This window comes from Parasteatoda tepidariorum, chromosome 2, assembly GCF_982258835.1.
Source record: "Parasteatoda tepidariorum strain Cologne lab strain chromosome 2, Ptep-v5.0, whole genome shotgun sequence".
Taxonomy (NCBI): domain Eukaryota; kingdom Metazoa; phylum Arthropoda; class Arachnida; order Araneae; family Theridiidae; genus Parasteatoda; species Parasteatoda tepidariorum.
The window spans coordinates 58,655,377-58,674,756 of record NC_141756.1 but is presented as its reverse complement, the minus strand read 5'-3'; the positions used below and the strand labels follow the sequence as shown (position 1 = coordinate 58,674,756).

The following is a 19,380-nucleotide window of genomic DNA, read 5'->3' as shown; positions in this document are numbered from 1 at the left end:
TGAGAAGGTATTGAAATTCTTAACTTGTTTATCAACAAAGAAATGTATCCATACATTGTAGAACAATAACTAAAAACTGACTCAAAGAATATAAAATTGACGTTATGAATTTGGCATCTTACTACCCTGACCAAAATCTAATTGAAAACATTTCGAAAAATCTTTAAAAAAAATCTTTGTTTGTTGACATTCGCCATATAATAATAGGACTGAATTGCAACTAGCAACTCAAAACGATTGGTATAAAACTGATTTTGCAACTATTTCATTCTAAGCATTTCTAATAATATGCTAAAAAATTGTTTTACTGTATTGATCGAAGAATCTATGCGATTATTAAATATGTTTTTATTGAAAAGTGGGAAATTAAAATTGTTTTTCATTAAAGGTATTTTGCAACAATTGTTTTTTTTTGTCGTAAGTTATCCAACATGTGTCTTTTAATTGTTTTATTTTTAAATCATCTCTTTCAATAACTTTTCTTCAATGCAATTAATATTTTTACTAAAGATCATATTGAAAATTAGATTTAACAGAAATTCCTAATGTGTGCAAAGTTTTAAATTTCACTGTACAGATTATGTTTGAAATTTAACAAAAACAAATATATGTGATGTTCAAGTTTTGAATTACGATTGTTTTCTCTCTGATAGGGTTGAGTTGCAAAACTTTTTATAGTTTCCTTATCAGAGAATATCAATTTTCAAACGAAAATCAATGTAGTTGTTACAATTAATGTCTGGTGCGGGAATGAAAAGTATACTGCCTGTAATCCCAGTTCATGTGAAAATTGAAATTGGGCAGTTATTTTTACTCTACATTCCAGTAGGACATAGAAATATCTAATCAATTCCTTCTTGATGCAGCTTTTCCAGAAAGAAAATTAACAATTAAATGCTAAAAAAATGAACTAGAATCTTCAAACTGAGATTCATCAATTGCAATTGAACATTGAGACTGATGGATCATTACATCATTAAGTGGAACGTTTGAATTTGCCCGTGAGAGCAGATCTAGGCCGATGAATTGAATTGATATTGCTTTGCGATGCAGCTTGTCCACATAGAGAAAAAGAAATCTGGCAGAATTACAGCACTGTATAGTAATGACATTTACAGCACTGTAATGACATTTATGGAAAATAATCAACTTAATTTTGGTTAATAAACTAAAATTACGGTATTTAAACCATTCATTTGGTAATTATCCCGTTCAAATGGTAACTGCCAACCAGGAATTCTGGTTTTCAAAATTATAGTTCTTATTACCACACATTCAGTACAAAATACAAAACTGAAAAGTAAATCTAACCGAGTAATTGAATTTATGCTCTGCTCTAATGTATCACGATAAAATTACCAAATTTTACCTCATTTACCAAAATTCTGTTACTTATTATAAAACCATATTTATTGTTAATCTTAGCAAAATCATTATCAATGCGCTTCGTTTAAAAATTACCGAGCTTTTGAATGTTTGTATAGAATTGGAACTATAAATTTCAAGATATTCTGGTAGTTTTGACCCGTACATTTTTCTCAGGGCAGTGAAAAATGTAAATACAGTCAAACCCCGCTATGGTGAACACGGTATAGTGAATATAATGAACGATATAGTGAACGAAATATTCGGTCCCGTGCCTTGCTATACACATATAATGTTATTTTTTGTGGATATAGTGAACCAAAAAAGTGAGGAAGTTGGATATAATGAACTTTTTTCTGTTTTCGACTGATTTTTTTCTTCATATTTTTGAAATTTCTACTTCAAAATAAATACATATACCGATTTTTAAAACCATCTATAGAGGGGAATGCATCGATAAGCATTTTTTCTTGTTTGTTTCTTTTATCTCACTTTCCCATCCCTAAACAAACCAAGTAGATGTTTTCAACCCAGGCAGATGATGCACCTGTAAGGGGTCAGTGTGATCAATATGCATTTTCTGGCAGAAGGAATGAGTAATTATTCATTATTAGTCAAAGGGTTGGACACTAATCTGTGTAGATAAAGCTCTCATTTCAGTTTTAAAAATAAAACGGCAAACAAGTGTCTAAAATTTAACTAGCAGTAAACGTAGCAGCAGTAAACGTAAAACGTTCTCCATTGATGATGAAATGGGCATAATCAGAAAAATTGAAAATGGATGTAATGAAGCTGATATTTGCAGGGAATATAAACTATCCAAATCTACAGTTTGTAACATATGGAAAAATAGGCAATTAACAATTTCTGCGCATGAAAAAAATTTAGATGGCAGAAAAACGATTTAAAAAGTGGAATAACAGAAATTCAGAAAAAAGATTATCTGAGAGTCGGAAGTGTTTCCTGATGTTGAGGATTTCTCATCAGCTAAAGATTACAAATTTCTAAAGGACGAAGAGTAAAAAAAATAAAAAATTTTTTTTTGCTACTACATAACATTTTTCAGTCATTTATTTGAATAATAAGTAATAAAAGGGAGGAGTTCGGGAACCATTAGTTAAATTGCCTACGTAACGGATATAGTGAACTCCCGGTTATAGTGAACAGAAATTTCGGTCCCTTGAAGGTTCACTATAGCGGGGTTTTGACTGTATTTAAATGAGAAGAAACATTGGTGGTGTAGAATTTTCAAACTTTCGCCCATTGAACCTTGGTTCTTTTACTCGACGTAAGCATGTTGAATGCTTGCATTTGCCAATAGTATTTAAATCGTCTGTTAGTAATACTTATTTGCTCAAAATAATGCTTTGCATTTAGATTAGCTAATGCAATTTAGGTGTAAAAACACGGCAATTAATATTATATTATGCAACTGCAGAAAATTAGCTCCATCATTGTGTTTTCGTGTAAAATAACCGATGAGCAATGAACCATCTACTATCATACTACTTCACCAATTCTTATTTATACTTAATATTTCCTTGTTAATAATGTCGAATAATTTTGCATATTGAAAATGCAGATGATGTACAGTCCGCAAAAAAAAAAAAGATATCACCCTGAATAACTTTCGTTCTAATGATCCGATTTTCACGAACTAAGTGTCAATCTTAATGGTTCCTGGGGGTGACCTCAAATATGCTAATTAATTAGTGCTAACTATTAATTAAGTTACGAAATCAGACACAAAAACGTACTTTCTCTGAATAAACATATATTTTTTTTTACATATTTGGAATCTAGACACTTGAATTAGGGGGGGGGGTAGACAAAATTTTAAAACAATTGGGTCGTAAATTGGGTTGCAATAAAGGTTTATATATTTGGCGATAGCCCAGAAAACCGCCAAAAAAAGTCGCCTGCGCAAATAAATATTTTAAGATAACCCATTGACTGATTCAAAAGAGAAACGCTTAATTTTACTAGGTTGCTAGGCAACCAATTTCTGACTGTAAAAAATTGAAATAATGTTTTGTGATTGCTCTGAGAGGTTTAATTAATAGTTAATAGAAAACATCTCGAAGTTTCTAGGCAATAGACAATTTTTAAGTTTATTTATGTCCAAAAAGCAAAAAAAAAAAAAAAAAAAAAATTATTTTAATCTCCTTTGAAAAGAAAATTTGAATCGATTTATAAGTTTTTAGAATTTAAATACATGAACTTTTTATCTGATATTATTCAGATTATGCTATTTTTGCTATGTTTATTCGAGGATTTTATACTAAAATCAAATTAACGTAACTTATAATAGCTATATACAAAATTTTAGGGATAGAGATTTTTACAGCTTTAATCGAGTCTTCTAGGCACGAAAGTTTGAAGGAAAAAAAAGTGCTTGAAAAATAAAATGTAGATTGTATAGTAATTCTAATGCACATTCACAAGGTTTTCTATAATTTACGATATTTCTTTTTTCTATAACTCAAGGAATTGCTGAATGTTTAGTGGCATTTTAAAAACATTGAAATATGTTATGTTTAAGAATAAGATATTGAAATTATATGTTGGATATTGTATGATTCATTGTTTAAAAAATTGCTTCATTTTGCTAGATATTTACGTTACATGGTTTTCTTTGGATAAAGATGATTAGCAAATAGCATCCACATGTTTCGATACATTCTGAAACTTACGTTCGCAAATTCACCATCAAATACTGCTACTATGATTATTTTTGTTTTCATATATATATATATATATATATATATATATGATACTCTCTTTTTAAACAGAGCTCTTAAGGCCCTTAAGATACTGAAATGGGGGCACGAAAACTTAAGATTTTTTTTTCCTAATGCCCGCCTGTGTTAACAGCCGTCAATTCAGGCATCTACAGGGCGACAGATATCTGTGTGGCCTAAGGATTCCTAACGAGCATCAAACATTCTCAAAATTAAGTGTTCATTCACTGGAAAATTTAGTGTTTATTCAATTTAAGAACTGTTCCTTCACTTGGTTATCTTACTACTTATTATTTAAACCACCAAAAGCTTAAAACAGTATTATGTAAGTTATCAAATTTTTTTTTACATAATTTGCATTTAATAACAAATATGTCGCCATGCATTTAATAACAAATACGTCATTTAGCTAAAATTACAAATTTTGAAATTTATATGATTTTTTTTAAAGAGTAAGCTTAAGTATTTCTTCACTGGTTAGTTTACCCTATAAAATTTTGAGAAATTTGCGATGTTGTGAGAGATGCTTAAAAATGTTGACTACGTATTTTTATTAATATTCATAAAATATATATTCAAGAAATTGATGAATATTTTATTCCAAATTTATTCATTCGTATGTATATTATTGAAATTTTATCAGTTATCGAGAAAAAAAAACTAAAAAATAAAAAATAATCACATTAAAGAAGCACAATCTGTTGTATAATCATATTCTATCAGAAGCATGCTTTTATAAAACTCCACATTCTCTGAATAAAATGTATTTTATTCAATAAAATGTTTTATTCAAATTTCTTTACTAAATTGCAAATAGAATTTTAGACGACTAAAAAAGAAACATCGTATTTTATAGCTTAAAAAAATAAAAATGAAAAGATAAGCAAACGATTATTAGCGAAAAAAATATTAATGAAATTTTATGCTAAGCGCGCGAAGTCAAGTTCCTCGCAAGTTTATCACATTTTAATATTAATCGCCCCATTTAATCATTTCTTCATTGTCGCCAAATTATTTTTTTAAAAATAATTAATTTTAATTTTTCTCAGCTTCTAATAAATAAAAACAGTTGAAACTTTAGATTTTTCAATTGAAAAATATGTAGATTAATATGGTATTAAAAAATTCATACCTTATAATTCAAAAATTTTTCATCCTTAATTTAATTAAATAATAAAAAATAATTAACAATTATTAAAAATTTTTTTTTCGTGAAATTATCTTTAGGTAAATGAGTTTTATGACTGGGTGAAATTTTCATCGAATTGCTTTATTAGTTTTTAAAATATGACTAAAAACGTAAAAAGTGAAATTAACATTGAGGGGTACGAACTTTGGATCGCTCTCCTGACCAAACTATGGGGACCATATTTCCCAGATTGCGGCTACCCCCTAAATTTTGAAGGTTAAGAATCCAAATATGTAAGAAAAAATATATGTTTATTCAGAGAAAGTACTTTTTTGTGTCTGATTTCGTAACTTAATTAATAGTTAGCACTAATTAATTAGCATATTTGAGGTCACCCCCAGGAACCATTAAGATTAACACTTAGTTCGTGAAAATCCGATCATTAGAACGAAAGTTATTCAGGGTGATATCTTTTTTTTTTTTTTTGCGGACTGTACATACAATTCCATTAATATCTGAATTTGTTTGATAGATTAATGATAGGTATAGCCAAATTATTTTATTGATATGCTTTAAGCATTTTTGTAACCCGTGAAAAAATTTTCGAACATGTATTTTGTTGGCTAAACAAACAAAACATGTAAACTCTTACAAAATTTTCTATTCCTGGCTTATATAAATTTCAACAGGTAAGAAATTCAAAATAAAATTCCTTGCAATGTTTTTTTTGTAACGTTGCTTCTGTCTGGGTATTTTTCACGAAGATTTCAATCTTGGCAGGCCTATTTTTATTTAATACCTTTTTTTACACAAAATGTTCCTTTATATTATGCATATTTTTAGATAAATGCTTAAAATAAAAGGATTGTTCAATTTAAGGATATTGTACGATTTCTTCACATCATAAATTTTTAACTAAACAATCTGTAAACAGAAAAGTAAATGTCTATAAGTTTTAATAAGATTATAAATAATGCCATAAGTTTTTGTTTTATATATTTTATTTAAATTTGTAAGGAATGCAGCTTAAACTTTACTATAACTTTATTTAATCAAGGGCAATTATCATTTTGAAAACAATACTAAACAAATAGTTACAAACCTAGCCTAACCTATCATGACCTAAAATTATAGGATGATTATAATATCAAAATAACTTGAAATGACTATGATTTTGAAAAACAATTATTACTAAATTGTTACCAATTTTTTAAAAAGTTAAATTCTATTTTATAATAAAGCGTTTTTCTTTAATTTTCAATGTCAACTATCAAATATGAAAGCAATAAATGAATTATATTCGAAAATATTGTAATGAAGATCAAACTTTTTAAAAACTTTTTAAAAACTTGTTAACTACAGGTTTTATCCGCTTTTAAGTTCGCAATAAATTTTGACAAAATTATTGTTATTTAAAGTTAAATACCGACAATACCATTAACTAATGAATAACTGAATCAATATTTTAGTAAAAATTATCAAATAATTTATGGACGTAATTTTGGTTGAAAAATAATAATATTTGGGAGAAAAAAATTCTGTGATTGATTAAGTCCTATACTTGTGGAAAAAATCCTTTTGAAGAGCAACATACAAAAATATTTTGTTTACTGAAATTGCAAAAATTTTCGAAAATCACAACTTCAGTTCATTGTTTAGATTAATTGTACATTAATCATAAATGATGTGGTTGCTTTTTCTGAAGGATAATAAATTTTAAATTGAAACAAATTAAGTCAACAGAGAGGAATCTAGACGATGTATATCATATATAAAAAAAATTATGCTGTTTGCAGTAGTTTTTTTTTTCTGATTCTACTAATATGGACTATGTAAATAAATAAAACACTTTTTTTAACGAGCATATGTTTTTATTCAACCATCAACCGACTAATTTACACAAAAGAATGTCACATACATACACTAATACACAAAATCATAAATAAATAAATATCAATAATTTAAAAGAAAAACTATCATCTACAAACAATTATTTGGCTGTATCAACAGATGATTGTTTTTTGTGCTAATAATGAATATCTTGCTCTCACAGTATCTTTCAATATAAGTAATATTATAATGAGTAATCAAACTTTTATTTAATTGTGCAATGATTTATAAAAGATTTAGATTCATAACGATAATAAAAATTAAAAAAAATAATTAACACAAACTTCATCGTTCCCACGACAATAAATAATACCCTATGAGCTAGGGGGAGAAAATTGATCATAGTCCTTCATCCTTAAATAACACTTGACCTAATAATACACTTTATCCACTATCTAATGATGAAATATGCAAGGATGCTGGAAAGCTAGAGGCATACTCCTATCAAACTTCCTGACGAATGGAAATACCTCTAGTGCTCGATGTTTACCTGTTAAGATGTTGCCACTTTCTTTAGTTAAATAAGTCATTTTATCTCTGATTTTACAATTTAAAGTCACTTCCAAGATGAAAGAAACCACTATGATCACCAAGACCGCCATAACTGGATCCACCCAAACTGTGACCATGGTGACCGTGATGGTGACTGATTTCGTGATGATGACCATGATGATGTCCATGATGGTGGCCGTGATGATGTCCATGTTTATGGTGATGTCCGTGGTCATGTCCGTGCTTGTGATGGTGGCCGTGTCCATGTTTGTGGTGATGATCATGTCCGTGCTTGTGATGGTGGTCATGTCCGTGTTTATGGTGGTGATCATGTCCGTGCTTGTGGTGGTGATCATGACCATGATGGTGGCCGTGATGGTGTCCATGATGGTGGCCGTGATGATGTCCATGCTTATGATGATGATCGTGTCCATGCTTGTGATGGTGGCTATGACCATGATGGTGGTCATGTCCATGCTTGTGATGGTGATCATGTCCATGCTTGTGAAGATGATGATGACCATGTTTGTGATGATGATCATGCCCATGTTTGTGTTGATGGTCATGTCCATGCTTATGATGGTGATCGTGTCCATGCTTGTGATGGTGATCATGTCCATGTTTGTGATGGTGATCGTGTCCATGTTTGTGCAGGTGGTGATGTCCGTGTTTGTGGTCATGTCCATGCTTATGATGATGGTCATGTCCGTGGTGATGCCCATGTTCATGTTTGTGATGGTGATCGTGACCATGTTTGTGATCATGTCCATGTTCATGCTTGTGATGATGATCATGACCGTGCTTATGGTGATGATCATGCCCGTGTTTGTGATGATGATCATGCCCATGTTTGTGGAGGTGATCGTGTCCATGTTTGTGACTGTGATCATGTCCATGCTTGTGATGATGATCATGACCATGTTTGTGACCGTGCTTATGTTCATGACCGTGCTTATGGTCATGACCATGTTTATGACTATGATGGTGGTGATGGTGATGATGATGCTCAGCTTGATCTTTTATGACAATAACCTGTTTCTTTTCATCATGATGACTAAAAATAAAAATAAAAATTTTTTTTTTGTAAATAGTAGCAGCTAGGATACACAATGCGTAAAGTATGGATAACGGCGCGGATAACATTTTACCTAATAGTTAGATTTCCAAGAGCTAAGGAGCTATTTTAACGTTACGAAAACTCCAAATTTTTAAATGTTCTCTTTGCAAAACTATAAGGGAGATATTTTCTAAATTCATGTATTTAAGTTGAGTAATTTGAGTAGATCCAGAATTTTTTACTGTGTAGCATATTTAAGGTTAGCCAATCGAACTATTAAGATTGCATATTAATGCATATTATTTGAGTTGAGTAATTTGAGTACATCCGAAATTTTTTACTGTGTAGCATATTTAAGGTTAGCCAATCGAACTGTTAAGATTGCATATTAATGCGCAAAAGATCGATCAATGTCTCAACAGTTATTAAGGTATCATCATTTTTTCCGCCCAGAATTCAGATTTCATTCACATCAGAAAAAATATCGAATGTAAATCACGTATTTCCTAAGGCACGAGACACAATATGAAACATATTTTTAACCTCATATGTCATTTTTGTTAACTAAGATCTAGTAAATTGTTGTTAAATATGACCTATATTCCTTGTTAATTTGGACTCTATTCAACATATCAGTTGCGTTTTAATGACATTTAAGACAAATGATTGAAACAAAATATTATTTAGATAAATTTTAAATGCATTTAATTTTGAAGCTAAATAATAGAAATTATGTAGAAAAAATTTAGTAATATTTCTTTAACGTCTGCGTTTAAAATTAAATTGTAACTCTTACAACTATTCCCTAATTTCCTTTTTTTTATTTTCGTTACAAAATAGACTCGTTATAACAAAACTTACTGCGGTTCTGGTTCTGGTTCTGGTATAGGATCTGCAGAAACCAGGTAAACCAACATTACTAAGAAGACCAAACTGGCCTTCATGTTGAGCACCATCTGAAAAAAAAAAATAATAAAAATCTTAAGCATTGATCAAGTTTTACAGGAACATTTAGCAACTTTCTAGATAGTTGATTCTATTTATTCAGAAATGAAATATAAATATATTTTTATTTCATAATCGGTGTTGAAAGCCAACTCAATTTTGAGTTTACAATTATCAATGTTCAACACTGTAGCCTTGTAATTTTGAGCCCTATTCTGCAGACAATGGTACTTCTACAGCAAACATTTCAATAAAATATAAACATTTTAATAATTCATGGAGATTTGATTTGAAACTTCGCTGTTACGCAGCATGGAGAGGAAAACCACTAAAACCTCTTGTTGTTAACTCGACTGTAAAGGGATTTAAACCCATAATCCGTCAACCACTGATGATATTTTGTATGAGTACTGCGGTTGGTGCGAGTGAAAAGTAGAAATAGAATCGATATACTATCGTTGATATTCGAAACCTGGGGTGCCTGATTGGGAAGGGTGCTCTCTATCCACTGAGCCACCGAGTCTCGAATTTCAGAAATTAGAGATAAAAGAAACACATTAGTCATGATAATAAAATTGGAACTAAAAACTGATTTTATATTATTGACTAAAAATATAAAAAATAGTAAGTTGTATTTCCTTTAAAAGAACTAAGATGCTTTTTTTTTTTTTGTCTCAGAAATTTTTTTTCTTTTTTTATTTTTTCTTCCTATCACAAAAACAATTTATGAGTTTACGCAATTTTTTTTTCTAAATTTATTTATTACGGTAAAGTAACAATAGTTTTAACAGAAAATTCTTTATTTCAATTTCTTTCTTTAGAAATAATAAACAAATCGCAAAACCCTTTTATAAGTTAAAATAATATTTAAATCATCTCTAAAACGTTTCATTGGGTTATTTAAGATAAATGAAAATAGTGAATTTGATAATTGAAATTGATCTGCTACGTATAAAAATCATTTCGCTAAATAGTTATATATCTTTTGTAGGTACAGCATGATGAATACTTATTCTGTTAATTGTTGGTTTAACAGCGCCTGTCGGAAGAATTTCGAAGATTTAAAATAACTATACAAAATATGGCTATTTACTTAAACTTTACAATTACTATTATAAATCAAAAATAATATATATTATGATTATAATATTAATTTACATTTTTTGATTAGTTTATATTATATTCAAATGCAACTAAAATGAAAATTGTAGGAAATAAAAAAAGGTATGTTATTATTAACAATGCTTGTCAATTGCATACTTCTAATTTTTTTCTGCTATTATTTCTTTTTCGGGGTTTTTTCTTCTTTTTATCTTCAAAACAAGCTTTCGAGGAAAAGAAATAAGTTCTGATGAATTTCGATTTAGAATTAATTTAATATATTTTTTAATAAAAATAAAAAGGATATTAATTTAATATATTATTTTGAAAAATAAAAAGAAAGGGTATTTTTAATGATACATATTTTTTAATTAGTTTTTCAGTGGGGAAAATTCAAAATAAATGTTATTTATTTCTTTAAACTCTTAATGGAAAAAAATGTTGCTACTCTTACACAAAATTGGGTATAATAAAATACATGAATTCTTAACAAACTACGAATACAATACTGGTAATCTGAATAAAATTAAATAATAAAATCAACGTAAAATTCAGAGAAATAAAATCAAATAATTTACTATTTTTATCTCGTTGCTTGAACTATAATTTTCATAAAAATTTTTAGCATAAAGGGAAAAAAATGAAATGAAAACTTAAAAAATTGGTTGAAGAAAAAAAACAGACGTTATAAAGTAAGTACATTAAAATAATATTCTATTCATCTAATGGTATTAATTTTTTATATTCTATTCATCTAATGGTATTAATTTTTTAAAGTTTTAAAAAGCTGCTTTTACGTATTTAACTACCATGTCTAAATAAATAAGTTGATTATGTACTTTAAATATGTACATTTTATATATAACTAGTTCTGATTTTAAAAAAAATGCATCAATTAAAAAGCGTAGTACAAAATATATCAAGTATGTTAATACTAAAAACCTTAATACTATTATAATACTAATTGCATTACTATTATATTTGTACCTAAAATAGGCTAATGTAGATATTAAAGCTAAAATGAAACGATATCTGCAAAATGTTACTTATCCATTTTTGCACGTTTTATCCAAGTAAATTCACACGCAATTTATAAAACAGAACAGTAGATATACCTCTTTTTACTTCAGAGCTGGCTGTGAACTTAAAGCTTGAAAGACACTGATACGGACAAACTGACATCGGTGGGTTTATATACTGAATTAAAACTCCTCACAACAAGTTAGTCGTACTTGACTGTAGCATGTTACGGCGTCTTAAAACACTTCCTGATGAACTTCACAAGTTTATTTTTTCTGGTAATCTATTTTTCTACAAACAAATAAAATGTTGATAATCATCCATGACCTGTTTTATGAACATTATTGGCATTGCTTACAATGCATCATTGTTCCGTAGTATTCATGTAATTTTGCAAACTTTGCGAAGGAAGAAGTGAATGAAATTTGGCTAATATGAAATCTAATAGATTTTTTTCATAATTAAAAAATTTGAAAAATTATGAATGTATATTCTGATGTCTAACACTGCTGCGTATAAATATTTAAAAAATATTTCTTATACATTTCTAAGACATTCTAAAAATATTAAATCAGAAAATCACGCTTTTTTTAAAAAAATTTTAATTTTTTTCTTACATTTTTTTTATACAGTTTTATAATTATAGCTAGTTTAAGCCTTTAAGTATGTACGCTGTAAAAAATTCCAAATCAAATTACGATATACAGTAAAGGCTTTTTGGGTGCATCATCCGAAATTATATTTTACCGTTAAAAACTATAGATTAATTTTAACAGTAATATTTAATTAATTAGAATATTTCAGTCATTTTGCGGTAATTATTACTGTAAAAATTACGGTATAACAGATTTTTTTTTGTTCCTTAACATGTTCTGGTAAAAATTGATTTTAGAGTAAAGAGTGCTGACGCCCTAAAGACCAATACCTTTTACCGTAATTGTATCCGGATTTTTTAACAATGTAGTATTGTTTCTAAATTGTCTGTAAACGGAACCCCCGTTTAAACCTTATGGCATTTTAATTAACTTTTGACCATAGAAATATCTATGAAATTTTTTTGTAATTTCACAATTTATCACACTTTATATTTAGTATGTATGTTACAGGTAAAGGGCAGAAATAAGTATTTTCAAAATAAACAAATAAGCAAAATTGACTGAAAAAGACTGAACTAATTAAACATTTCCACAATCTCCAAGCACTATATACTTCTACTATATACTAACTTAAGTGTCACAGTAGGAAAGATAATATTTTTAGAACGAAAGTCTTGTTTTAAATGTCTTGTCCTAAAGGTTTGTGCTATTTTTATAACCTTAAAATACATTAACATTTTCACATTCTAACACACGTTAAAATACATTACATTCACATTAAAATACATTACATTCACATTACATTAAAAAAAATTGCATTCACATTCACATTAAAATACACTAACATTTTCACATTAAACATTTTCACATTCTCCAGGCACTATATACTCTGTTATCTAATTTAAGTGTCACAATAAGAAAGATAATTTTTTTAAACGAAAGTCCTGTTTTAAATGTCTTGTCTTAAAGGTTTGTGCTATTTCTATAACCTTAAAATGCATTAACATTTTCACATTCTAACACACGTTAAAATACATTACATTACATTATATTAAAATGATTTCATTCACATTAAAATACATTAACATTTTCACATTAAACACTATATACTCTGCTATCTAGCTTAAGTGTCACAGTAGGAAAGAAAATTTTTTTTAAACGGAAATCCTGTTTTAAATGTGTTGTCTTAATAGTTTGTGCTATTTCTATAATCTTCACAAACACATTTTAAATGTGAAATAAAAATAGGAATGTAAGCATTTATTTGACTTTTTGAATGGTTTTTAAGTATAAAGAGCGTTCTTAAAGTTTAAAATGTAGGAATATTTTATTAATTTATCATAGAATTTCAATATATCCTAAAACCAATTGGATATACATAAATAAAAAATATCTCCAGAAAGTACAATAAAATGATTTCGTGAGCTCATTTTTTTTTAAATCGAGTATTTTTTAATTTTTTTTAAAGGAGCAATAATATAAGGAACATTTTTATACTTGATTACATAGGAGAAGTTATAATTTCTTAAGGAATTTTAAAAGTTTGTAATTTGAAAAAAGATTGAGGAGGAAACTTAATTTATTAAATTTATAAATATGTCTTTAAACAAACATACAGGAAAAAGAGAAAAAATTTTAATTCTTGAATTAAAAAACTAAAATTTCATCAGCACATTGTAAAATGTAAGATAAATATCATTGCATATTTGCTGAAAGTGATCGAATGAAAATTAAATTATGGCAAAATGAAAAATTTAAGTCATTTTTCAAAATTTTTACGTTTTACTGATTTTATCTTAATATGATTGAATTCGTTATGCCTAATAAAGTTAATAATGTGTAAAATTTATTGAGCATTGATTAATTCTTTATTAATGCAAGATTAAATGTGTTTAAATAATGAAAAAAAATATTGTTTTTAATGGAAAATAGAATTGTTTAGGAGAATTTTTTTGCTAATTGAAAAGAAAGGGAGAGAGAAAGTAAATTCGCGCGATTTTTTTTTCACACACATATGTCACAACCCGCATATAGAGCGGATTCACAGGTCTTCATTTTGACCTGAACCAGAGATGGAACAATCTCTAATTCAGTAATCCCAGAGGAATTATTCGTTACTGGAAGACTTTGTGACTCAATAGATTTAACATGCACCAATCACCATCAATTTGGTCGACGGGGATCAAATTTACGACCTTTTGAACATAGTTCCAACACCCTACCAACCATGCTATCCGGTTCGGAGAAAAACTTGTAGCTATATATAAGTCTTATTATTTAATACGAAAATTTTTAAAAAAATATAAGAGACTTAATTCACTATAGATGCCAACTGTTTCATATTTGAGCTGCTATTACCTAGTTAATGAGTGAAATTACTTATTATTTAGTTTTCTCACTGAATAACACACTCTATTTTTCAAAATTTAACATTTTTCTTGTACAATTGATTATTTTTCCCATCCAGATGGTCGTTTATTTTGTTACATTTAACATTCTAAGTGTTCTTACATAAAATTATAATAATTATGCAATTTTTGGCAAAATCTAATTCTCTTTTGCGGAAAATATTGACTTCTAAGTAAGAAACGGAAATAATTAACGAAATACTGTTATGGGGTTTGTTGAGGATGGAAAGTAGGGGGCGGAGCTTCCTATTGAAATCTATATTTTCCACCATTCTTTGTAACAAATTTTACATGTATGGTTTCTGTAAAATCAAAAAGTGAGAAATAATTCAAAAGAAACTGGTTTATTACTGCAAGACCTTCAAACCTTCAAATAACTTAGAAAATCAAAGGAAAAAAAATCCTCAGTGTTAAGTTCACAAATAAGTATAATGTCCTTTTTCTATCCAAGAAATTTCTGCTCTGTTAGATGCATTCTTCTGGGATGCAGATCATCTTGCGTCGTATATTTATTGCAAAATAAATTAATAATATTTCCCAAAATAATTATGGAATGCTAATAATTGTTTTCATCATGCTCTCTTTTCAGCATATCTTTATTTATGGCGGTTGTTTTTAAGATATTTTTATATTAAAGAATACCATTCTGAATTTTGCCGCTTAAAACTGACACTGGGTAGGCATAAAAATTAGCACAATCTGTTAAGCAATATCTACACCCTCAGCTCGCTTCACTTTTACTAATAATTTTTTGACAACAATCATATTATTGTATCATAATTAAATATTTAATTAAGAGATCCCTAATAAAGATTTAATAATAAGTAATTGATCCCAATAATAATTTATATTTTATAATTGAAATATAAAATTATTTAATTAAAAGATCCCAATTATTGAAATAGAGTTTGCTTCACAAATTTAATTTCTAACTTCTTTTGAGGTAAAATATAAATCTTATTATTTTGCTCGGTTCGTCTAAAAAATTTTAAATTCTAATTTAATTTTCAGGTTTTATAAAATGGTTTTCGCCTAGAGTGATACAGTATACTAAGATTTATTCCAATTGCAAACCTATTAATTTTTTTACAATATCTATCTAATCCTTTAATGACAATTGTTAACTGGTCACAGTTGTAGTACATAAAGTGTTTATAGATATAAATGCAACTTTCTTTTTCTTTTTAGTGCTTGAAGAATAAGTTAATAAGTTAACCCTTTGAAGCAGAATTTTCATTAAATATACTTTTCATACTTTTTTTTCGTTATTTTGTATTAATTTTGGTAAAAATAAGTAGAAAATATTATATTTAGAAATTTGATAAATTTTTGTTATGAAATACATCATCGGACACCATTAAAGCCAATTTTGCTTTAAAGGGAGGAAATTTTCAAACCATGCTTACCTCCAAACAATATTTTTTCAAATTTGCACTTATTTGTAATTATTTAGATCTAAAAGAAACAGAAATTCTTCATTGAAATTTCATTAATTTACAAAATCAATTATTGATAAATTTTTTCAATATAAATAAAAAATTAAACACTGCTTTTTTTGTATTTTACATTTTAAATAAAATATAATTCCGATAATCTGGTAACTATTAGGCTGTCAAAGAACTATTATACTGTTAATTAAAGGAAACTAAAATGAATTTTTACTTGTAATTAGACTGTCAGGAAACAATATATAAAAGTTACACCGGTGTCTTATCTCCACCAATGGGTTCCATTTTAAACGCGTTTATCGTTAAATGTTACGAATAATATCAAATTAAATAAAGTATAAACGGAAAAGAACAAATATAAGAAATAATAATAAATAATCTTTAAATGTATGTATCGTAAAAGAAGAAATATAGCTACAAGTATTAATATGTAACAAGCTGAGATAATTTCACAAACAAAAAAAATACTTTATTTGTGTATTTTATGCTGATGATAACTTAAGAAAGCCGGATTTTTTTTCTATGTTATATCAGAATTTTTTTTTGTTGACAAAACAGCACAATTGTAAGTTAAATAAATATACACGTCATCCTCATAAGCACTCTCTTCGTTTAGAAGTGATATTATTCGATCAGTGTCAAATATGTCGAAAACTGTTAATAAAATCAGTTCCGTTAATAAAGTTCTGTTAATAAAGTCAGTGTTATTCGAACAATAATTAAATATGCCGATATCTGTTAATAAAGTCAGTTCAATTAATAAAGTCAGTTTTATTCGAACAATTATTAAATATGTCGATATATGTTAATAAAGTCAGAAGAGAAAACTATCTTGATGACTTAAAGTATACAGTTCTTCAGGCAACAAAGCGGAATTCTAACATTGGGGTTTCTAAACTGGAGAGTGAAACCTCATCACAAAGTCTCAAGACTAAACTTTTGTCGAAAAAAATCAGTACCGATTCACAAGTATGAAAACATCAATTTTTATTGCAACGAAAACGTTATTCTCGCATTATATTTCATTATAGACTCTTTTTAGTCATGAAAAAAAAATTCGTTTAGACGGATCACATGAATATTCTTATTATTGAAGATAAATGAAAATAAATATTTCCCTTGAGAAGTCATAATGGTTTGGGGAGACTAAAGTAAACCGAGGAAACCAGTTCTTATTGCAATTAAAACATTATTTTGTGTATATAGTCCCTTATAGACTGTTTTTATTAATTCAAAAAAGGCAGATCAGATGAGTATTGCGACAAGAAATATTTTTCAACGGGAAATTTTTCGGGGAAAATCCTCATGATATTTGGAGAATTTATAGGAAACAAGGTAAACTTAACTTTGCCCTTATTTTGTAAAATGATTAGCAAGGACTATCAAATAGCACTACAAGACAAACACACAACGTTTCGGAAAAGGTATGGAAACTCTAAGCTTGTTTTTCAACAAGAAAACGCTTCCATACATTCTAGAACAAGAACTAAAAGCTGGCTCAAACAAAATAAAATTGAAGTTATGAATTTGACATCTTACTACCCTGATCTAATTCTAATAGAAAACATTTGTAAAAATTAAAAAGAAATCTTTGTTTGTGGACAGTCGTCATATAATAATAAGAATGAATTGCAACTAGCAACACAGAACGATTGGTATAAAACTGATTTTGCAACTATTTCATTCTAATAATATGCAAAAAAAATTTTTACTTTATTAATAGAAGAATTTATGCAATTATTAAATATGTTTTTGTTGAAAATTGGGAAATTAAAATTGTTTTTCATGAAAGGTATCTCGCAACAATTATTTTTTTTTATAAGTTATTCAACATGTGCCTTTTAATTGTTTTATTTTTAAATAATCTCTTTCAATATTTTTTCTTCAATGCAATTAATATATTTACTAAAGATCATATTAAAAATTTGATTTACCAGAAATTCTTAGGGTATGCATAGTTTTACGTTTCACTGTACAGTTTATGTTTGAAACGTTACATAATAAATATATATATTATGTTAAAGTTTTGAAATACCATTGTTTTCTCTCTGATAGGTTTAGGTTGCATAATTTTTTATGGATTCCTGATCAGAACATTTCAATTTTCAAACGATAATCATTGTAGTTTTTTTAATTAATGAAGGTGTGGGTAATGTAAAATATACTGCCTATAATCCCAGTTTATGTAAAATATGCAATTGGACATTTATTTTTACTCCACATTCCGGTCGGACATAGAAATATCTTATGAATTCACTCTTGATGCAGCTTTATCCGAGAGAAAATTAACAATTAAATGCTAAAAAAACTGGTTTAGAATCTTCAAACTTAGATTCATCAATTGCAATTGAACATTGCGACTGATGGATCATTAGATCATTAATTGGAACTTTTGAATTTGCCTGTGAGAGAAGATCTAGGGAGATGAATCGAATTGATATTGCTTAGCGATGCAGCTTGTTCACGTGCAGAAAAAGAAATCTGGTAGAATTACCGCCCTGTATAGTAGTGACATTTATGGTAAGAAAATTCAGCATAATTTTGGTTAATAAACTGAAATTTACGGCATTTAAACCATTCATTTGGTAATTTTTCCGTTCAAATAGTAACTGTCAACCAGGAATTCTGGCATTCAAAATTATTGTTCTTATTACCACACATTTAGTAAAAAATACAAAACTGAAAAGTAAATCTAACCAAGTAAATAATTTTATGCTCTGCATTAATGTATCATGATAAAATTTCCAAATTTTATTTCATTTACCGAAATTTATCATTTATTATAAAACCATATTTATTGTTAATCTTAGCAAAATCTTTATCAAAGCGCTTCGTTAAAAATTACTGAGTTTTTTGGTGTTTGTATAGAATTAGATACATTGCAAATTTTCCCATATTTTTGCAGTTTTGACTGGTAAATTTTTATCAGGGCAGTCAGAAAAGTAAATAATTAAATGAGAAGAAGCATTGGTGGAGTAGAACTTTACAACTTTCGCCCATTGAACCTTGAATGTTTTACTCGTGACGACGTATGCATTTGCCAATAGTGTTTAAATCGGCTGTTAATAATGCTTGTTTGCTTATAATAATGCATTGCATTTAGATTAGCTAATGCAAATTAGGTGTAAAACAAGAAATTTATATTAGCTTTTACAACTGCCGAAAATTAGTTCCTTTGATGTGTTTTC

General features: G+C 27.9%; 1 protein-coding gene across 1 annotated transcript; it reads right to left on the bottom strand.

Annotated features, from left to right (window-relative positions):
- Window positions 1-7,542: 7,542 nt before the first annotated feature.
- Window positions 7,543-11,888, bottom strand: LOC147815789 (uncharacterized). Its single transcript, XM_087155991.1, has 3 exons — window positions 11,836-11,888; window positions 9,536-9,630; window positions 7,543-8,671 (listed from the first exon to the last, which is right to left on the bottom strand). Exons 2-3 carry the CDS (start codon window positions 9,628-9,630, stop codon window positions 7,669-7,671), a joined length of 1,098 nt encoding a protein of 365 aa, XP_087012117.1. The 5' UTR covers window positions 11,836-11,888; the 3' UTR covers window positions 7,543-7,668.
- Window positions 11,889-19,380: the final 7,492 nt, after the last annotated feature.

Excerpts from the sequence above, each read along its gene's own strand:
- LOC147815789 (XM_087155991.1), bottom strand. The coding sequence starts at position 9,630 with ATGGTGCTCAACATGAAGGCCAGTTTGGTCTTCTTAGTAATGTTGGTT. Across the intron at positions 8,672-9,535 it reads GAACCAGAACCAGAACCGCA|TCATCATGATGAAAAGAAAC; the intron begins GTAAGTTTTGTT and ends TTTTATTTTTAG.